This window comes from Anomaloglossus baeobatrachus, chromosome 5, assembly GCF_048569485.1.
Source record: "Anomaloglossus baeobatrachus isolate aAnoBae1 chromosome 5, aAnoBae1.hap1, whole genome shotgun sequence".
NCBI classification, from domain to species: Eukaryota; Metazoa; Chordata; class Amphibia; order Anura; family Aromobatidae; genus Anomaloglossus; species Anomaloglossus baeobatrachus.
The window spans coordinates 55,437,518-55,460,799 of NC_134357.1; the positions used below are offsets into that span (position 1 = coordinate 55,437,518).

General features: G+C 45.2%; 1 protein-coding gene across 1 annotated transcript in view; it reads right to left on the reverse strand.

Moving 5' to 3' along the window:
- Positions 1–23,282, reverse strand: part of LOC142312618 (alpha-2-macroglobulin-like) — a 105,249-nt gene that overhangs the window by 63,772 nt on the left and 18,195 nt on the right. Inside the window, exons 11-17 of the mRNA XM_075351612.1 lie at positions 23,026–23,184; positions 15,061–15,288; positions 12,992–13,058; positions 11,721–11,866; positions 10,611–10,760; positions 9,984–10,169; positions 8,601–8,703 (exon numbers count right to left, since the gene is read on the reverse strand). Coding sequence (XP_075207727.1) covers positions 8,601–8,703; positions 9,984–10,169; positions 10,611–10,760; positions 11,721–11,866; positions 12,992–13,058; positions 15,061–15,288; positions 23,026–23,184 — 1,039 coding nt within the window. The remainder of the gene's footprint in view (positions 1–8,600; positions 8,704–9,983; positions 10,170–10,610; positions 10,761–11,720; positions 11,867–12,991; positions 13,059–15,060; positions 15,289–23,025; positions 23,185–23,282) is intronic.

Consider the following 23,282-nt stretch of genomic DNA (forward strand, 5'->3'; position numbering starts at 1 on the left):
CCCTCAAGTTAAGGGACAGTGCAGGGGCCCCAGTTTTAGGGTCAGTCTAGGAGCTGTTCCATCCATACTCCTCCATGACAGCTTTGGAAGAGAAACAAAGAAAAGCAAATTTATGCCAACTGAGATACATGGTGGGGAACTACTTTGATGCCACAGATCATGGTAGCCTTGCAAACGTTAAGGGAACATGGAATTCTATTTAAAAAAAAAATATCAACTAATTACTGCAGGATGTAAGGGCTGCAGTTCATGATCTCAAGATGAAGAGACTTTGACCTAAAGGCATGTAACAAATCCAAAGTGATCGGCACTTCAGTCATAGGGGTGGTGCACGTGGAAAAATAAGTAAAGAAATTCAAAGAAGCACTAAGTTGATGAACTTTTAGGATGGGCTGAAACGCGTTCTTCTTGAACTTACTTGAATAAAGACCAGTTTTGTATCGAGTGCTTGCACTTCTTTGAATTTCTTTGACCTATTGAGAGCTATGGACATAAGGCATAACACAAATATTAAAGTATCCCTACAACATTTTTTATTTTTTTTTTAATCCCTTTGTTAGGGATCCTATATATGAGTGTAATGTATGTAGTCACTGGTAGCCACCTTCCCTCATTTTCAGCCCCGCTCTGGTACAACATGACTGCAGTTGTGAGTGTCATATCATGCAATGGTTGTGTTGCAAAGTAGAGGTAACTTTTCTTTAAAAAAATATTCTCAATGTAAGTCTATGGTGCAAAGCTTTGCAACCTCAGTCTGACTTCCATAGACTAGTAGTGAGAAAATTGACTTCCAAATACAAATTGGAAAAGCCATTACGTGGTGCCAGGTGAAGATGTTGACCAATGAGTATGTCACTACATTCAATACACTAACATATGTGATCCCTTGCAGCTACAGCAAATGATGGAGGGGTAGATCATTATTACAAAATTGTAGTTTAAAGTGAACCTGTCAGGCGCAATATGCACCCAGAACCACGAGCAGTTCTGGGTGTATATTTCTAATCCCTGCCTAACTGTCCCACCATCTAGTAGCATAGATAAAAGAGATCTGTAGAAAAAGTATTTCTAAAGATCCCATATGATATGCTAATGAGGCCAGGGACTAGTCGCAAGGGCGTTAGTTCCGCATAATCAAAGGTCCAGGATCATGTGCATAGAGCCGAAATCCAGGAGTCAGACGTGATGGCAGCAGAGAGGTGAGTGGGATCATCCTCTGACGCTGCACATTCATTAGCACCCCACAGAGGCGTGCTTACATGCTAAAGGGGCCGACTTGCAACTAGTCCCTGGCTTCATTAGCATATAATAAAGTATCTTTAGAAATACGTTTTCTATATATTTCTTAATCTATGCTACTAGATACAGGGACGATTAGGCCTAAGACACACGGCGAGAAAAACGGTGCGAGTGGAGTGCGATAAATCGGACAGAGAAAACAATAGCAGCATGCGCAATTGTAATGCGATCATTGTTTCTCTCGCACCCATTCAAGTCTATGGTGCGAGAGAAAAATCGCACTGCACTCGCGGTACACCGGTGTACCGCGAGTGCAGTGCGAGAATGGCAATAGCCGGCTACGGAGGAGAGAGGGAGAGAAATCCCTCCCCTCCTCCATGCCGGCCCGCCCCTCCGCAGCGCCAGTCCGCCCCTCCTCTCCTCAGTGACGGCCCACCCCCCGCAGCTGAGGTCCGCTCGCACGATCGGATCTCAGTCACAGGCACACTCCCATGACACTCTGCTCTGCTGTACTGCCAGTGTGAGCCGAGTGTCATGCGAGGGGATCGCAGTAATCCCCGTGTGGCCCCAGCCTACGGCAGGGACTAGCAATATGTACCCAGAACTGCTCTTGGATCTGGGTGCATATTACACCTGACAGGTTCCCTTTAATAAACGTAAATATTAATTTTTGCCATTTTGTCTTCCTGGACGCTTTTCTTTCGGAATTGCGGATGTTTACTTAATATGTTTGACATAAGACAACAAAAGATATTTTTGATTGCTGGTTGGCTGTCACTTCCCTTTAGGTGCTGCCATTTGATTAGTGTAATCGGAGCTTTATTTTTGTTTTATGATCTTTCAGATGTATAAATATGGTTTGGCATACATATAGACTTTGCACTGAAACAAATATCAAGTACAGAGCTAAAGCTGTTACTTATATTTCCAGAGAAATAACAGAGGATCAACAACATGTAGAGTCCTAAGAAAACACATTCTAGAGTACAATATATATATATATATATATATATATATATATACATATATATATATATATACATATATATATGTATAGATACATATATATATATATATATATATATATATATATATATATACATATATATATATATATATATATATATATATATATATACATATAGATATATATGTATAGATACATATATATATATATATATATATATATATATATACAGTCAGGGCCAGAAATATTTGGACAGTGACACAAGTTTTGTTATTTTAGCTGTTTACAAAAACATGTTCAGAAATACAATTATATATATAATATGGGCTGAAAGTGCACACTCCCAGCTGCAATATGAGAGTTTTCACATCCAAATTGGAGAAAGGGTTTAGGAATCATAGCTCTGTAATGCATAGCCTCCTCATTTTAAAGGGACCAAAAGTAATTGGACAAGGGACTCTAAGGGCTGCAATTAACTCTGAAGGCGTCTCCCTCGTTAACCTGTAATCAATGAAGTCGTTAATAGGTCTGGGGTTGATTACAGGTGTGTGGTTTTGCATTTGGAAGCTGTTGCTGTGACCAGACAACATGCAGTCTAAGGAACTCTCAATTGAGGTGAAGCAGAACATCCTGAGGCTGAAAAAAAAAGAAAAAAATCCATCAGAGAGATAGCAGACATGCTTGGAGTAGCAAAATCAACAGTCGGGTACATTCTGAGAAAAAAGGAATTGACTGGTGAGCTTGGGAACTCAAAAAGGCCTGGGCGTCCACGGATGACAACAGTGGTGGATGATCGCCGCATACTTTCTTTGGTGAAGAAGAACCCGTTCACAACATCAACTGAAGTCCAGAACACTCTCAGTGAAGTAGGTGTATCTGTCTCTAAGTCAACAGTAAAGAGAAGACTCCATGAAAGTAAATACAAAGGGTTCACATCTAGATGCAAACCATTCATCAATTCCAAAAATAGACAGGCCAGAGTTAAATTTGCTGAAAAACACCTCATGAAGCCAGCTCAGTTCTGGAAAAGTATTCTATGGACAGATGAGACAAAGATCAACCTGTACCAGAATGATGGGAAGAAAAAAGTTTGGAGAAGAAAGGGAACGGCACATGATCCAAGGCACACCACATCCTCTGTAAAACATGGTGGAGGCAACGTGATGGCATGAGCATGCATGGCTTTCAATGGCACTGGGTCACTTGTGTTTATTGATGACATAACAGCAGACAAGAGTAGCCGGATGAATTCTGAAGTGTACCGGGATATACTTTCAGCCCAGATTCAGCCAAATGCCGCAAAGTTGATCGGACGGCGCTTCATAGTACAGATGGACAATGACCCCAAGCATACAGCCAAAGCTACCCAGGTATTCATGAGTGCAAAAAAGTGGAACATTCTGCAATGGCCAAGTCAATCACCAGATCTTAACCCAATTGAGCATGCATTTCAGTTGCTCAAATCTAGACTTAAGACGGAAAGACCCACAAACAAGGAAGACCTAAAGGCTGCGGCTGTAAAGGCCTGGTAAAGCATTAAGAAGGAGGAAACCCAGCGTTTGGTGATGTCCATGGGTTCCAGACTTAAGGCAGTGATTGCCTCCAAAGGATTCGCAACAAAATATTGAAAATAAAAATATTTTGTTTGGGTTTGGTTTATTTGTCCAATTACTTTTGACCTCCTAAAATGTGGAGTGTTTGTAAAGAAATGTGTGCAATTCCTACAATTTCTATCAGATATTTTTGTTCAAACCTTCAAATTAAACGTTACACTCTGCACTTGAATTCTGTTGTAGAGGTTTCATTTCAAATCCAATGTGGTGGCATGCAGAGCCCAACTCGCGAAAATTGTGTCACTGTCCAAATATTTCTGGACCTAACTGTATATATAAAATATCTGTAAAGCTATACTTGACAAGGTTATATGGCTGGCAGTGGATGTATTGGCGAGTATTGTGTACCGCGCACCTCTGATCGTTCTCTACCATGTCTACTTTTCATTTTGAAGACTACATCCACATAAAGTCTTTCCCCATTTCTTATTTGCCACCTCCACAACTTGTTTTCCATCTCCATAGTACAACAGGGCACAAGAAACCTAGACTCACTGCATTTAAGGAGATTCTAGCAGGGCCTGGGAAATTAGCGGACTCTTCCAGCATCTTGGGAAATCTTCCCTTTTCATGAGGAGTCTTTAAAATGTTCTGGTAAAGTCAATCAAAGTATGACTACAAAATATAGGTCAGCATAGATGTTTTTTAATTGCTACTTATGCTACATGCACCTGATGAGTATTTTATCCTCTTGCAATGTCTGCAATATAATAATACTGTCATGTCTCATTATTTGATCCTGTGACCATTTACTCCAGAGTCTGTTTCCTTGTGCTATCTGTTAAAATCCTGATTTGCTTTTACCTTTGCTGTCATTCCTTTGGGTTGTGGTCACAGGTGTTATGACTTGCTCCTTGTGTCTGTCCAATCATGTCCCAGGTGGGGCTATAAATACTTTCCTGTTTACAGCATTAAATGATGGCTATATTTCTGTTAGGCTATGTCCGCACTTTGTTTTTTACCTGCTTTTTTGCTGCTTTTTCAACTGCAGCGTTTAATGCCAAAATGGTTGTGTTCTGCTTTTGAAGCAAAGTCTATGGGAATTTGGGTTTCTTGCCCGCACTATGCAGTTCAAACTGCAGCCTTTTTGTTGCAGAACTTTGGTCAAAAACTCAGCTTTGCAGTGCAAAACACAAATGGCAAAAACAATTCACATGTGAATTGTTTTTGCCATTTGGGTTTTGCACTGCAAAGCTGAGTTTTTGACCAAAGTTCTGCAACAAAAAGGCTGCAGTTTGAACTGCATAGTGCGGACAAGAAACCCAAATTCCCATAGACTTTGCTTGAAAAGCAGAACACAACCATTTTGGCATTAAACGCTGCAGTTGAAAAAGCAGCAAAAAAGCAGGTATAAAGCATGTAAAAAAGAAAGTGCGGACATAGCCTTAGGACTACTACTAAGGAGATCCAGGTTTGCTGCTTGAAATTTTGCCTGGTATTAGACATAGACCTGTTTGGTATTTACCCTGTGTTGTCCCATTTGTCTTTCCTTCACCTTCCTTCTGTTTTCTATTAGGTTGGTAATCGGTTTCTTTGCTTGCATTTATTATTACTCCTTTGTCCAATTGTGCTCATGTTATATGTTTACTCACTTTCAGTTTTGGTCTACCACTGCACTTTTACGTTTGTTTGGCTAGTTGTGTGTTGTCATCACCTGAGGAGAAATGACAAAGATTCCGACGGCCTTTCAGGCAGCCTTGCTTGATTCTGTGTTTCGACTTGTGCGGCTAGGGATATTCTGATCTGAGCTGTAACCATAAAGATGCTGTGTAGATTCGGTTTCAAGTCTGTACAGGAACCAGCAAGGTGCAGGTGCGATTTCAGTGATTTAGGCATTATTTCCCCTTTTGCCCTTGTGTGAATGTATACGAGCATAACAAATACTACTTAATCACCTTTGTACAATAAGTATCCGATCACTATATGGTGGTATTAAAGAGGTTCTCTGAGAATTAGATAAAATGGTGTCCCTGGCATAATTCAAACTGCAGTAACACATGTCAGGACAGACTGCAGGCTGAAGACATACAGCTCCTGAGACCTGTGTCACAAAATCACAAGAGCTGTATCACACATACCTCAGTCGGCATCAAGAGCCTGGTTGTCATATGTGAAGAAATATATCTATTCCTCACTAAGCACAAAGAGGGTTATCTCCAGGTTCATACTTCTCACTCTTTGTTTTATATTTGGATGCAGTTAGTCTCTGTGTACTGTTATAAAGTTGTCAGACTGATAGAGGAGTCTGCTTGCCAAGCACTGCATGGGTTAAAACATTTTCTTCCCACATCACAGCTTTGCTTTCAGCTGCTGACTGAGGAACGGGTGATACAGCTTTTGTCAATTGAGATACAGGTCTTGGGATCTGTATGTCTTCAGTCTGCAGTTTGTCCTGACAGATGACTAGGTTGGGCTACAGCTTGAATTATATCAGGGACTCCACTTTATCTAATTCTTTTAGAACCCCTTGAATGATTACATTGTGCATGTATATAGTCAACATACTGTTACCCCTGACTGAAAAAACTTTCTATCCCTCATTAGGTTTTTCTACGTTTCAATTTTATCTTCCTACACATATTTAAGGGAAATTAAAATGCAATGCTGATAAAGATTATGGAGTGGCCACATCAGAAGTCGAAGACAAATCTCTACCTTTCTGCTAGTTCCCAATATTCTCCTCTGATTTATAGCCCTATTACTTGCTAAGTTTTGTAGCGTGAGGCATGCATTTCTTTGAATTGTGCCAACTAATTAGAAGAGGTTCCAGGGATCCAAGTAGATAGGAGGAAGTTTGCATGGCACTGGTTGGGCGCCACAGACTTCTTATACTAAGCATAAAGGCCGCTTTACACGCTGCGACATCGCTAGCGATGTCGCTAGCGATCGCACCCATCGTGCGTGTGTCAAGGGCAAATCGCTGCTGTGGCGAATAATCTCGCTGGTACGCATCACACCAACATACCTTCCTAATGACGTTGCTGTGGGTGGCGAACAATCTCTTGTTTAAGGGGGAGGTTCATGCGGCGTCACAGCGATGTTACACAGCGGGCGACCAGTAGAAGTGGAGGGGCGGAGAGCAGCCGCATTAACGTCACTCCCACCTCGTTGCCGGAGCACGCGGGAACGCTGTTGTTCGTCATTCCTGGGGTGTCACACATAGCGATGTATGCTGCCTCAGGAACGACGAACAACCTGCGTCCAGCACGAGCAATGATATTATGAAAATGAACGACGTGTCAACAATCAACGATTTGTGCCACTTTTTGGATCATTAGCGGTCGCTCGTAGGTGCCACACGCAACGATGTCGCTAACGAGGCCAGATGTGCATCACGAATTCCGTGACCCCAGCGACATATCGTCAGATAAATCGTAGCGTGTAAAGTGGCCTTTATGTACCACCCCAGCACCAGCAGCCGGGCTGCTGCTCGGATCCGGATCTGCGGTGGCTCGAAGGGTCTCCGGACTCGGGAGGGGTCGCGCGGACACTCGAAATAAAAGGGGGTATTTACAGGGGATTTTGTGGTTAGAGTTCATGACGCCACCCACGGTGTGTGGTAAGGTAGAATACCACCGCTGCTGTTGAGAGCGCCCGATGGCGATGGAATGGCAGCCAGGTGTTTAACGCCTCCGTGGGTAGGGGGAAGTGCCAAGGGGCATGGTGGCGGTGAGAGGGGAGCACGGTTGGGGAGGAAAGGGTCACTGCATACTCACTCAGTCCAATAACGCTGACACCGACAACTTGTAAACCGGAATTCTTAGCACCGCTGTAGCAGGGAGGGAGCACGCTGGGATCCCGTGCCCGATGGTGTTGCTTGTTAGTCTGTGACCTTTTCCTTGGCACTTTCTTTACTGGTTGGTCCCTGTTGTGTAAAACTAGTCAGGTCCCGCTCACCATTATGGCTAACGGAATGAGCTTGCTCTCAGGGTTCACGCTTGGCATTTTCTGGACTGTGTATTGGGAAAGTCCTATCCCCCTCGTTGCACTAGTACCCCGATTTTGGAGCGAGTGGAGGATGAATCATGAAGTCTTCGCCCTCGTCGGGTAAATTACCAGGACGCTTGAAGCTACTTCCCGGCCTAGGGTCCACGTAATCCGCCATGCCCTGGCCCCTGCCCGGAGATGGCTCTAGGCCGCCGGCTGCCCTGCTCGGCAGTTTCGTGCCCCTTGACACGATCCCCTGCGACCGGGGTTCCAGCTCCTACCAGGCCCAGACCAACGTCTGCCACCTAGTAACTGAGGAGCCCAGCTCCTAACCTCCTCCAACTAACTTGTGACCTCTCCTCTTGAGAGTCACCTCTCAACTGACTACTCCTGACCCTCCCTAACCAACCCACCAAGTGGGCGGCCCTATTCTCTTCAGGCTACCCATTGGTGTGTCTGGTGGGTGTGGTGCAGAGTGTTTCTAGGATTTTTGATTGGCTTGATTTTAGCAAAGCCAAAGGTCAGGGACCCATAACCAAGGAGGCTGTGGATACTATGGAGAAGGGCAGATTGCACAATGTCCCGTGATGACCTGATAGGCCAGGGGGTCACATTTACACTTTACCTATTTTCATACTTTTTTATATTTCGGTCCTGGATCTGTCCATTGTTTTTATCTTTTTATTTAAAGCAGATGCTTACAATTCTCAGTGACAGCAAAAACAAGTCTTGAAAATAATGTATTTGAATTTATAAGATTGATAAATATTTAGTAGAAAACACAAAATATTTATTTCCTCTCTCGCATTACAATTAATAGATGTTATATAAACTGAATACTACAAATAACTTACCAAGAGTAGGCGAGAATGCATGTACCCTTTTAAACATGTCAAAGGTAGGACATATCAGAGGCTTCTTAATGTCTACACTTGTTACTATTCTTAAGCGAACGGCCTATGAGAAAATGCAAAGTAATGTGAATTGGCAGTATATATACGGTTATGTTATAATCTTCCCCAACAACAAAATTAGCTTTTTACTTTATTATTGTACATGTGTTTTATTGGTTATGCAATTTTTTTTTAAAAGGGGTTTTCCCATGAACAAAGTTAATTTCAAAGTTAATTTTACTCAATAGATCTAAAGCGGGCTTTACACGCTACGATATATCATACGATATGTTGTCGGGGTCACGTCGTAAGTGACGCACATCCGGCATCGTTTGACATATCGTAGCGTGTGACAGCTACAAGCAACTGTGAACGAGCAAAAATACTCAACTTATCATTGCTTGCTGACATGTCGCTCATTTTCAAAATATCGAACATCCTTCTGTGCTCCGTGTGACACCCCGGGAACGATGAAATGCAGCTTAGCTGCGGCCGCCGGCATTGCGGAAGAAAGGAGGTGGGCGGGATGTTTACGTCCCACTCATCTCCGCCCATCCGCTTCTATTGGCCGGCCGCTGTGTGACGTCGCTGTGACGCCGAACGTCCCTCCCCCTTCAGGAAGTGGATGTTCGCCGCCCACAGCGAGGTCGTTTGGAAGGTAAGTACGTGTGACGGGGAGTTACAACATTGTGCGACACGGGCAACAAATTGCCCGTGCCGCACAAACGATGGGGGCGGGTGCGATCGCAAATGAGATCGCACGATTAATTGCAGCGTGTAAAGCAGGCTTTAGAATAATAATAATAATTTACACAATTGAATGTGTTTAAAAAGAAATGTTCCTGTGCTGAGATAATCTTATATATGTTCCCCTGCTATGTACTGTGTAAAGTTTATTTTTCAGTGGTGGTCTCACTCATTGAACTGGTCAACATCTGGTCTTGGCCATCTGGAGTCACCGGCATCATGTGGCCTGCAAGGGCATAGCGCCTCCATAGCACAAGTCCACACATCCAGCCATGACCCCCACCTTCATGTAACATGCCGAGGCTTAAGAGACGAGTAACTTGCCCATGGCTACTGCCCCATGTCATGTTACACTTTCATCCGTGTGCATGCAGCCACTGATCACTTGAAACTTCAATGAGATTATTAATATCTCACGGCTAAAAATAAATGGTTTTCAATGTTCTGATCACAACTAAAACTCTGTCCTGCTTTAGATCTGGAAAGTATGCATACATTATTAGACATTATTGTTGTATATTTGCACTATATTAAGGGCAAATTTCTCAGAGAATATAAATTCATGTAATTTTGTGCTAACTTCATCAAAGGTTTTACCTTGAACAAGCTGTACACATCCATACTTTCATCTCTAGGGAACCGTGGAAAATATGGCCTTCTAATGGTCTCACCAGGGAAAATAGGAGGTGGGAAATAAGGTCCACCATATCCACATGTAGGTTCATTTTCCTGGATGCGATAGTCATACCATCCAAAATCGGCAGATGGAAAGAGGTTAAAAACCTTGGAGAATAAAAATGTAAGAACATTTTAAGAAGTTTGAATATAAATAACATCCATTATACGAATCGAAAGCAAGGATACATTTGTACTTGTCTTAAGGTAGGCCATCAATATCTTATCGGTGGGGATGTAACACCAGGCACTCTCGCAGATTGGCTGTTACTGAGCCTGACAGGAAGTTCTTGGATGCTGGGATGCAGCAGCTACGTAAAGTCTAAAGTAGACGTAGATCCACCCCTATTCAATTCTAGGTAATGTGAGGAATGGACTGGCTAGCTAAAGGTATGGATGGAGGACTTGTCTTTGCAAGAGTGTATATAAACAATTTAGGGGATTCTGCTGACAGATTACCTCTAAATTCTATGGACTATGGTGGCACTACAAATATATATTGTAAGTAATACAGACAATTGATGTCTTATAAATGACATATTCACTCACTTTGTCAGCAGTCAGCTCTTTCTCTGGTTTCATCAGTACCACACTCTGATCCACCACCCTCAGACCACAGAGCGATCCAGGAGCAGCCTGAACCTGGAGAGACACGTCTGATCCCGGAAGAACTTCATCTGGAGAAAACTCAGTTGACACCTGGAAAAAAATTTAATAAGGAAATGTATATTAAATTAAAAAAGACTGATTACTGGCTAGGAACCTGACTATAGCGGGGTTTACACGCTACGATATCGTTAATGAATCATCGTTGGGGTCAAGTTGTTTTTGACGCTCATCCGGCGTCATTAACAATATCGCAGTGTGTGACACTTATGAGTGACCTTAAACGATCACAAAAGTGGTCAAAATTTTTGCCGCGGAGAGGTCGTCATGTTTTTTTTTAGCGATGTTGTTCCTCGTTCCTGCGGCAGCGCACATCGCTGTGTGTGAAGCCGCAGGAGCGACGAATATCTCCTTACCTGCCTCCACCGGCAATGAGGAAGGAAGGAGGTGGCGGGATGTTACGTCCCGCTCATCTCCGCCCCTCCGCTTCTATTGGACGCCTGCCGTGTGATGTCGCTGTGAAGCCGCACGACCTGCCCCCTTAAAAAGGAGGCGGTTTGCCGGCCAGAGCGACGTCGCAGAGCAGGTATGTGCGTGTGACGCTGCCGTAGCGATAATGTTCGCTACGGCAGTGATCACACAATATCGCACGTACGACGGGGGCAGGTGCTATCATGGTCGATATCGCTAGCTGATGCTAGCGGTATCGCAGCGTGTAAACCCCGCTTAACACCCTATATTTCTGTTCTTTTTACAGTCTTTTGATACAGATGCTTATTGGTTGTAGTTTTTTGATACAGATGCTTGGTGGTTACAGTTTACTGGTAGAGATGCTTGGTGGTTACAATGTATTAGTACAAATCCTCTTTTACAGAGGGTAAAATAACTCAAGTTACCCATGTATTACATTGTCACTCTGAATTGCTGCCATGTAAAACTATACTGTATCTGTCTGCAGGAGCCTCTTTTACCATGCATAAATCCATATTGTATAATTTGGCTAATAATAACAGTATATACTTTGACATCATTTAGACACCAACGTCTACTTACTTTATTCCTAAAACATTTAAGTATGTTGAATTTTGTGGAGTCGGCTAACATTTCTCCATTAGGTAGAAGGATGTACACAAGGACATGGACAATCTTGGAATTGCCTGCTTGTATAGGCAGGGTCAGGGTGAGTTCTCCATGGTTATCTGTGATGGAAAAAAATAATTTGCTGAAAAAAATATTATTTATTAATAACTGAAAAATACATTATTCTACTTTACTGCAGAATTTCACCTTTTCATATACAGTAGATTAATCTACTTGAGGCATTTTGCTCTTTGTTTTCAGGCAGAATACAATTTTTCAGAGAACTACAAGTTCTGTGCGTGGTTACATTGCAGGCTCTTGCGATACTCGGAGTGAGAACGGCCACGGGCAGTGAACTGAGTTGAACTCAGCATGTCACTTTCCGTGGCTGCTCACACACTATTGTGTCACCCACTGCTGTGACCTGGGGTGACCTCATGAGGTCATCGCAGTCCATTGCTGAGGTTCTCACACAGCACAGTGTGTGAGGCTGTAGTGGCTGCTCTCCCAGCCAACGGTGAAAGCTCTGTTCTTCATTAGCTGGGGTAGTGAGTCTTGGAACATCGTGGGACCTCCTGTTATTGTATTATGGTGGACCTTTATTAGGGATTTTGCAGTCAAATAAATTGGTGAATGAGGGTGTCTTTTGTCTTTATTTAATAATTTTCTCATTTTATGTCTTTTCTGGTTCACTTTTGGGGAAAGTCATGGGACCTCGCCATGGATTATGGTAGACCTTTTAAAAAAAATATATAGTATAATATATATTATAAATATATATAATATATATATATAGATTTATTTTTTTTTAATAAAATTGTGAATGAGGGCTGTAGTTGTTTTTTTTGTTTGTTCAAATAGTTATTTTTTTTCTACTTTCAACTACTGGATTAGTAATGGGGGCAATGGGAAGAGCCGAGCACAGCCCCAGAACTGGTGTATCTAATGGATGTGCCACCTTTGGGGTGGCTGCAGGCTGCTATTTTTAGACTGGGAAGAGCCAAATAACCATTGCCCTTTTCCACCCTAATGATATCTGCCCCCTGTTGTCTGCTGTCCCTTAGCTCGTGTTTAAAAATGGGGGGAACCCATGCCATTTTTTTTAAATTATTTGTTCAAATAATAATAGAAATTATTGGATTCAGGCTCTCTTTGCCTACATCATGATACTTTCAAATGAAGTAGCAAAAACCTGCTGACAGATTCCCATTAAATTTGACATACATCTTTTTAAAATACGTTACCTTCATTAGTGTTTTCAATATTAATTTCCACAGTCCCTGAGTCTTTAATAGTAACTTCGGAAACCATCTGTAAAAAAAAAAAAATATATAATCATAAGTGGAGATGAGTGTAGCAACTTGATGGAAATCAAACTCATGTCATATTTTAAGGAATGCACTAACGCTGGTAGATGCTTTGCAGCATTCACATCACTTGGTATAGTACAACAAATCAGGAGAGACTGTAATAGCCTGTATAAAAGCAAAGGAAGGGAATGCAGTAGCCACTTTGTGGTGAATCTGGATAATGTGACAACGTCACAGCTTTGCAATAAAAATAGAGTGTGTGATGGCACAGAGGTGAACAATGCTTATGAATAGCCATACATGTTAAGGTCACTTTTACATTACTAAGGCTGTGTTTGCATTAAGGGAATTGAAAGCAGTTGGATAAAGTTTTAGGATATCTCAGAGTGTTATATATATTTTCTGGCGGCAATTGTACTACTTACCATACAATTCTGCGCAACAAATGTTTTTGAAAAAAAGTTGCCAAAGCTAGCAAATTTATATTATGAAGCTAGTGATAGATTCAGGGCTAGATAGTTATTTCCATAGTCTTTCAATATTAAAGTGTCACTCTATGAGACTGCAGACTTGTGAATCTTCACATCATGCGCAGTGTACACTGTAAGGATTCTCCAGTGTCAGCACCAGGAATGGCGTAAGTATGTGATATTTAGACTCCTGGCCATAATCGGGCTAGACTGTTTTCACTTGCATTGAGCACGCCGGACTCAATCTAGTCAGATTCTGGCTAGGAGTATACATATGGTGTACTCACGGCCACATGACCGCCATTCTTGAATCCCTTTAGCATTTGTTTTTTCTACACGGAAATGTGGATTTTAAGTGAATTCAATACTTTATTTAAAATTTACTCTCCTCTTCATGGGAGGATTATTTGGATACTGTAATGCTTGGTGGTATTGTTAAGGCTGCGAGCAGGAGTGGACCCACAGGGGGGACCCAGGCTTACCCTTTAGTGGGAGGGACTTAACTAAGTAACCCACCATGAGGTAGACACCAGGTACCATTCCCTGGGCAATGACCAGGACTGTGGTAACTGACCCCTAGGTCAGGAGACAGACTCAGGTACAAACACAGGAGCAGGCAGGTACAGGCGGGATGACTGAGGCAGACAGGTAGGCGGGTGCGGACAGGTATGGTGGGCAAGACAGGGACAGTTAGGTATGGGAAGACAGACACAGGTAAAAGTGATGTGGCAGAAGCACGGGACATGACAACTAGCTAGTAGACTAAAATACTAACTAATGGCATTGCGCAGGAATCTCCCCTAATGGGAGGGTGCCTTAAATACATAGTGCTTTTCAGCCATTGGCTGAGAGGCATTTCCGTATATGACTCACTAGCCCTTTAAGAGGATGGCTGGTATGCATACGCACACGCTAAGCGCATTCCCAGGGAGCCTGTGCATCGTGTACAGGCCCCAGTAGGAGGAGAGAGCAGGAACACACATGGACGGTCGCCGGGCAGAAGAGGAGGACGCAACTCGACCGGGGCGGTGAGTAAGTCAGCCACTGGCGCTACAGATGCTACATAACATTTGGTCAGTAGATGATGGTAATATGTGGACTGTTCATTTCTCAGCAAATTCTTGGCACTATATGACGGAATTACTGTATTTGGCCTTAAATTCCTACATTGCTTTTTGAGACTTTATTGATAGGGTATTCTAAAGTTTTCATTGCTAAGACAACCTCTTTATATTTGAAATACGATGTATAATGTATGATGCTATACAATATACAATGCCAACCTTATCTACTGTACAGGTGCTTGTTGGCAACTGCACTGGCTTCCTGCATTGTTTATACCCTCTTGCATTTGTGATTTACCCTCTCATTAGATTAAATATATAGAGCCCCATTGAAATGACTGTACTTATTGCCAAAGCATACATTTCTAATGCTATATTTGTGGGACATTTGATAACACCAGGCACTAAAATAGTCACATTGATATTCTGATAAAAGTATGAATTAAAATCATACAAATTAACATCTCACCAGGTAATGCAGGGATAATTTCTTGACCTCGTTCAGTTCTGTGTGACTAATGATGTATTTCATATGGACATCTTGGCGGCCCTCACATGGGAGAGCTTGGTCCAGAGAATCAAGTTTCAGGTAGCTCTTGCTCCGAGAGTAGAAGGGAACGACACGTTGTGAGGCTACACCATAATTAGGTTGATATCTACCATAAACATATGGTTCCATCTTCACATCTGTTCGAACCTATAAAAAACAATATATAAATCCATTTATCATTTTAATTCTCACTTATTATTCATCATTCCATTTTTTTCTGGCAGTCTTAAGGCTGCTTTACACGCAGTGATATCGCTAGCGATGTCGCTGGTGAAAGCACCCGCCCCCGTCGGTTGTGCGTCACGGGCAAGTCGCTGCCCGTGGCGCACAACATCGCTAGAACCCATCACACGTACTTACCTTCCTAGTGACGTCGCTGTGGCCGGCGAACCGCCTCCTTTCTAAGGGGGCAGTTCGTGCAGCGTCACAGCGATATCACACGGCAGCCGTCCAATAGAAGCGGAGGGACGGAGAGCAATCGAAAGAAAGTGACGCCCACCTCGTTGCCGGAGGACGCAGGTACAGTGTTGTTCCTTGTTCCAGGGGTTTCACACGTAGCGTTGTGTGCTGCCGCAGGAACGACGAACAATCTGCATCCTGCAACAGCAACGATATTTGGGATTAGAACGACGCGTCAACGATCAACAATTAGGTGAGCAATTTTGATAGTTAGTGGTCGTTCATACGTTTCACACGCAACGACATCGCTAACGAGGCTGGATGTGTGTCACGAATTCCATGACCCCAACGACATCTCGTTAGCGACGTTGTTGCATGTAAAGCGGCCTTTAGTAAGAAAAACGCTATGGTAATATTCATATAGACGTGGGTTCAGCTTTAGGACCTGTGCAGACGGTGTTTTTTTTATGCGTTTTTTGAGAAATTTCCACCAAAACCTGCATCTAGCCTGAAGCCAGCAAAGTCTATGAGATTTCTGAAGTGCTGTGCACACATTTCTTTTTTTTTCCTTGTAGATTTGGTGCAGATTTTGGTGCAGAAAAAAATCTGCAGCCTGTAAATTGTTGGGGTGTTTTTTTTTTTCCTTCGTTTTTAGCCCTTCCAGCAATTGACTTCACCCAAAAACAAAAACACATGGAAAAAAAACACACCAAAATTGCACACTTTTTTTGCCAGAATGTACAGATTTGATGCAGAAAATGTCTGCACCAAATCTGCAGCGTGTGCACATACCCTTAAATCTGCTATTCACCGCCGCTGGAAATGTACTTCAGTTAGAAACTACATTTACAGCTTCCCCTGAAGAAGACTAACGCACGAAACGCGCGTCGGCTATACAGCTAACAAGACCACTAGACCACTCATTAAGGTAGCAAATCTCTTTTTGCATAACTTAATGCACATACAAAAAAAGAGAATTTTGTTTACTTACCGTAAATTCTTTTTCTTATAGTTCCGTAATGGGAGACCCAGCCCATGGGTGTATAGCTTCTGCCTCCGGAGGACACACAAAGTACTACACTAAAAAGTGTAGCTCCTCCCTCCGAGCATATACACCCCCTGGATAACCAAATATAGCCAGTTTAGTGCAAAAGCTGAAGGAGAATAGCCACCCACAAGTAGAGATAGAGCAAGAACCGGAACAACCGGAGCCCCTGTCTACAACAACAGCCGGTGATAACACGCGGAACAAGAAACTGCCAACAGGCAACAGGGAGGGTGCTGGGTCTCCCATTACGGAACTATAAGAAAAAGAATTTACGATAAGTAAACAAAATTCTCTTTTTCTTCATCGTTCCTATGGAAGACCCAGACCATGGGACGTCTCAAAGCAGTCCATGGGTGGGAATAAACAGAAAATTGAGAAGTAGGCGAAACCTAACTTCACAAATGGGCGACAGCCGCCTGAAGGGTGCGTCTGCCCAAGCTCGCATCTGCCGAAGCATGAGCATGTACTTGGTAGTGCTTCGAAAAGGTATGCAGACTAGTCCAAGTGGCAGCCTGACCGACCTACTGAGCCGTAGCCTGGTGCCTGAAAGCCCAAGAGGCACCGACAGCTGTGGTCGAGTGTGCCTTGATCCCCGGCGGGGGAGGCACTTGAGTACACTGGTAGGCATCAGAAAATGGCCAACCTAATCCAACGAGCTAGGGTCGGCTTAGAAACCGAGAGGCCCTTACGCCGACCTGTGGTCAGCACAAAAGGAGAGGTGCACCGCCTAAGAACAGCAACAGCGGTGCGAGACACATAGATCCGGAGCGCCCGCACCAGATCCAGAGTATGCAACGCTTTTTCAAAGCGATGAACAGGAGCCGGACAAAAGGAAGGCAGGGAAATGTCCTGGTTAAGGTGGAAAGGAGAAACCACCTTAGGGAGAAAGTCCGGAGTCGGACGGAGAACCACCTTGTCTTGATGAAAAAAGGTGACTCCGAAGAGAGCGCAGCCAAATCAGACTCTCCTGAGGAAAGCTATGGCCACTAGAAAGACTACTTTCTGTGAAAGACGAGACAAAGAAAACCTCCCTAAGAGGCTCAAAGGGGGGTTTCTGGAAAGCCGTGAGGACCAGATTAAGGTCCCAGGGATCCAAAGGCCGCCGGTAAGGCGGAATGATGTGGGATGCGCCCTGCATGAAGGAGCGCACCTGAGCCAGCTGGGCGATACGCCGCTGGAACAACACTGACAGAGCCGAGACCTGTCCCTTGAGGGATAGTCCTAGCTGTAGACCGGACTGTAGAAAGGACAGGAGGGTCGGCAAGGAAAAAGGCCAAGAAACATGGCCGGAAGAGTGACACCAGGACAGGAAAATTCTCCAGGTCCTGTGATAGATCTTGGCCAAGGAATACTTCCGAGCCCGAGTCATAGTGGAGATGACTTCAGGAGGGATACCAGAAGTCGTCAAGATCCAGGACTCAAGAACCACGTCGTCAATCTGAGAGCCGCAGAATTCTGGCGGAAAAACGGACCTTGTGAGAGAAGGTCTGGACGGTCCGGGAGATGCCACGGCGCCTCTACGGACAGATGGAGCAGGTCTGGGTACCAAGCTCGCCTGGGCCAGTCTGGACCAATGAGAATGACCCGACGGCCCTCCATACTGATCTTGCGCAGGACTCTGGGCAAGAACTAGAGGGAGAAACACGTAAGACAGACGAAACTGGGACCAATCTTGAACCAGCGCGTCCGCTGCAAAGACCTGAGGATCGTGGGAGCGAAGATCCACTTCCGGGGTGCCCCACTTGCGGCAGAATGACTGAAACACTGCCGAATGCAGAATCCACTTGCCGCTGTCCACGGTATGACGGCTGAGATAATCTGCCTCCCAGCTTTCCCCGCCTGGGCTGTGGACTGCGGAAATGGTGGACTTGGAGTCCTCCGTCCACTGAAGGATGCGTTGAACCTCCAACATTGCCAGGCGGTGAGTGTCCCGCCCTGGTGGTTGATGTAGGCAACCGCTGTCGCGTTGTCTGACTGAACTCGAATGTGATTGCCCGCCAACAGGTGGTGAAAGGCTAAGAGAGCTAGAAGGACAGCTCTAATTTCCAGCACATTGATCGAGAGGGCTGATTCGGATGGAGTCCAAGTGCCCTGCGCTCTGTGGTGGATATATAGTGCTCCCCAGCCGGATAGACTTGCATCCGTGGTGAAGATCACCCAGGACGGGGCCAGGAAGGAGCGTCCCTGAAGAGAGAGGGGCCGAAGCCACCTCCGAAGGGAGCCCCTGGTCTGTGGCGACAGAGCCACTAATCTGTGCAAGGAGGAAGTCCGCTTGGCCCAACAGCGGAGTATGTCCAGCTGCAGAGGACGCAGAGGGAACTGGGCAAAGGGAACCGCTTCCATTGACACCACCATCTGACCCAGCACCTGGATTAGGTGCCTGATGGAATGACGGCGGGGCCTCAGCAAAGAGCGCACCGCCAATGGAGGAACTGCTGTTTGACTAAGGGCAGCTTCACAAGTGCCGGCAGCGTCTCGAATTGCATCCCTAGGTACGTGAGCTTCTGGGTCGGAGTCAGAGTGGACTTGGGCAGAATGACAAGCCACCCGAATTGGACTAGAGTGGCGAGAGTGAGCGAGGCACTCCGCTGACAGTCTGCACTGGATGAAGCCTTGACTAGAAGGCCGACCAGGAAAAGGGATCACTGCCAACCCCTGGAGGTGCAGAACTGCAACCACTGCTGCCATGACCTTGGTGAATACTCGAGGGACCGTGGCTAACCCGAAGGGAAGAGCCACGAATTTGGAAATGTTCCTCTCCGATTGCAAAACGTAGCCAACGCTGGTGTGAAACTGCAATTGGTACATGCAGATAGGCATCACTGATGTCGATGGATGCTAGGAAATCTCCTTGGGTCATTGAGGCAATGACTGATCGCAGAGACTCCATGCGAAAATGCCGCACCTGAACATGCTTGTTGAGAAGCTTGAGATTCAGGATGGGCCGGAAGGAACCGTCCTTTTCGGGGACTAGGAAGAGAGTTTGTGTAGAAACCTCTGAACCGTTCCCAGGCGGGAACCGGTACCATTACTCCGTTGGCCTGCAAGGATGCCACGGCCTGTGAGAAGGCGGCGGCCTTGGAGCAGGGGGGAGTTGACAGAAAAAATTCTGTTTGGCGGGCTGGATAGAATTCTATCCTGTAGCCGTGGGAGATGATATCCCGCCCCCACTGATCGGAGACGTGTTGAAACCACACGTCGCCAAAGTGGGAGAGCCTGCCACCGACCAAGGACGTTTCTGGCGGGGCCAGATAGTCAAGAGGAGGCTGCCTTAGAGGCAGCAGCTCCTGCGGTCTAGGACGCGACTTCGTGCGCCAGTTGGGTTTTTGGTCCTTGGCTGAGCTAGAGGACGAGGCCGAGGGCTTAGAGGACGACCAGTTGGAGGAACGAAAGGAACGAAACCTCGACTGGTTCCTGCCCTGGACAGGATTCTGGTTTTGGTTTGTGGCATTGAAGTACTCTTCCCGCCAGTAGCTGAATAATTTCATCCAGTTGTTCACCGAACAGCCTGGGCCCAGCAAATGGGAGCCCAGCAAGGTACTTCTTTGAAGAAGTGTCTGCCTTCCACTCTCGAAGCCACAAGATCCTGCGGAAAGCGAGAGAATTAGCCGAAGTCACCGCAGTGCGGTGAGAAGCCTCCAGCATGGCAGACATGGCATAGGATGAAAAGGCTGAAGCCTGGAAGTTAAGGCAACCATTTCGGGCATAGAGTCCCTGGTGAGGGAATGCATCTCCCTAGAGAAGCAGAGATGGCTTTGAGAGCCCACACTGCTGCAAAAGGTGGGGCGAACGAGGCCCCTGCCGCCTCATATACAGATGGCGGTCAGTGGAACCCTTAAGTGAGGTGCCAGCAGCCACTGATACAACTGTCCAGGCTGTGAATGAGCCCACTCCTTGACCACCTCTGGTGGAAACGGAAAACGGTCATCAGAACCACGCTTTATGGAAGCGTCTGTCAGGACAGGCCCTAGGCTTGGTCACAGTGGCCTGAAAACTGGAGTGGTTAAGAAACACACTCCTTGTTCTCTTAGGCAAGGTAAACTGGTGCTTTTCTGCCAGACGGCATATACAGGCGGATTGAGGTCCAGTACAAAATTAATGGACGCAAACAAAACCCTAGCATCTGCGTCACTTTTGGACAGATCAATGGGGTACATGGAGGTAGCGTCCGAGCCCCCAGTGAAGGCATCCTCCTCTTCCTGCGAGTCAGCTCGTGAATCAGAGCCGCGGGACGAGGAAGGAGAGGGGACCCTGCGTCTCCTTTTAGGAGGACGGGGTCTGAGACCAGATGAAAAATCCTCTGTGAACTTTGCTGAGCGAGCCGTAGCAGCAGAAGCGCCCTGAGGAGGGGGCTGATGCATGCTCAGCGGAGTCCGGGACAGCTGTCCCATAGAGAGAAGGACTCTACCCAAGCCGGGGGTTCAGCCACCGGAGCCGGAGCAGCCGGAGGGACCACTGGGGATGAGCCTCCAGGCTGAGGCACCCCATGTTAGAGCAGACATCACAATGTGGTTATGTGCTCGGTACAGGCAGTACGAGCCTACATGCAGTGCATAGTACAGCCTTGCAGCCTTGCTCCTCTTTTTGTAAGACATGCTGCTGAAGTGGAGGCTCTGAGCCGGAATGACCCGCAGCAGAGTATATAAGCAGAGTATATAAGCAGGTCCACAACCAGAGGTTCTGGCTTGCCAGACCGTTTGACATTGGGACGTCTCTGTGCCCTACAGATCCCACAGCCCGGACCCCCTGAGAGATGCTGCAGCCAGCGCCGATCGCTGTGCAGACATGGCATAAGAACGCCGATAAAATGGCGCCGGAGCGAGGAGAGGGGGCGGGGCCTACTCTAAGAGCGGGATCCGGAGGGCCAAGGAGATTTACAGGGGAGGGAATATTGCCTCAGAGATGAGTGTCCCTCCCCTGTGCCGAACGGCCGCTGGGCGGAGCCGCACTGTCCCTCTGCATGACTGACATGCAGGGGCAGTGAAATCGAAACTAGGCCTCAGGCGAAGCCGGGGCCTAAATTTAACGATGCGGCCGGCGCGCAGGCACCATCGGCGCGGTTCTCCAGTGAAAACCAGAGAACCTGCCGGAAATGTCACAAAAGTTACACAGCACACTCTCCCCAACAATAAAGTACAAGGGACCCCCCGACAATAACGTCTCAGATACTTAGCTTGTGAGACGCAGGGCCAGGTCCCTGAGGGATGAGTGCTCCGTCCGGCAGGATCCTGAAAGGGCTGCGGATGGAGACCGGTCTCCTGCAAGGCAGTGAGAACCGTGCTGGCTCCCACTTCAAGCCAGAGCCCGAGGGATGGTGAAGGAGCGCGGCATGTAAGGCTCCAGCCCTGAAATCAACCTTAACAACACCGCCGACACAGTGGGGTGAGAAGGGACATGCCGGGGGTCCAGGCTTGGACCCGCTTTTCTTCAAACTCTTTTCAAAAATCAAAAATCAGATGAGAATGCATGTGTGGATGTGTGCGTCCTGAACACAAAGCATTAAACTGGCTATATTTGGTTATCCAGGGGGTGTATATGCTCGGAGGGAGGAGCTACACTTTTTAGTGTAGTACTTTGTGTGTCCTCCGGAGGCAGAAGCTATACACCCATGGTCTGGGTCTCCCATAGGAACGATGAAGAAATATATAATAGGATTGCTCTTATATCTAGAAACTACTTTAATGCTATCTAGCACTTTATAACTTATCACTGGTATATTTATTGATTGATAAAATATAATTTATTATTAGGTAACATACAATGAATGGTCTTGGCACTATGCACTTTATTTTCCTGTGTTGCTGCTGCATATTTTTGGGAATATTTTTGTCCAGTAATTGTTTTTTATGATGTAAATAGAACCTTTTAAAATCTTCATAATAAAATTTAGTGTTTTATTCTTATACAATTGTCATGGTCACTATCCCTTCTATTTGAGTGTTTCATGTTGGCTCATGATCGGGGATTTTTTGATTGTTGGAATACATTTCTGTTGCAATTTATGCTACCTATGTGGCCTAAATTGTGATGAATTTCTTGGATATGCTTGGCCGTGCCCTATTTCGCCCACCCACTTTACAAAAACCTATCGGAGGTGGAGTAGTAGAACAAAAGACAAAAGTTGAATCATTTTTATATATCTTCAAAATTTCCATCCGTTTTGAGCTATAATTCTGGAGAAACCTACTTCATCATTCAGGACCAAAGAATCAAATGGGAGCTTTCCGTCAATGACATGGGAGTTTCGCCAAAGCGAGAGGCAGCATGGGCTCCAATGGTCAATATGTCTTGACAATTTGCAATACGGACGATACATAGTTAACATTTCCCAATATATTTTAGTCCGTTATTATAATGGATTTCTTAAAAAGTTATCTCCTATTTTATAAACATGCATAAAAAAAGAAATATTGGTTACTAATGACAAAATAGCATACCGACAAGTAGATGGTGTCTTTCCAGTTGGTTGTGTTCAGTGTAAACGATGCTTGTCCATTTTCATCGGTCACTAATATTTCGCCTTCCGCATCATATCTTTCCCTCAGATTAACTTTAAAGTTTGGTATAGGAACATCTCCGGCATCCACAACTTTAATCTGTAAAAGGAAAAAATAAATAAATAAATAAATAAATAATAATAATAATATAGTATATAAAATCGAAGTTTGGCCTTTGAAAAAGAGGACATGAGGAC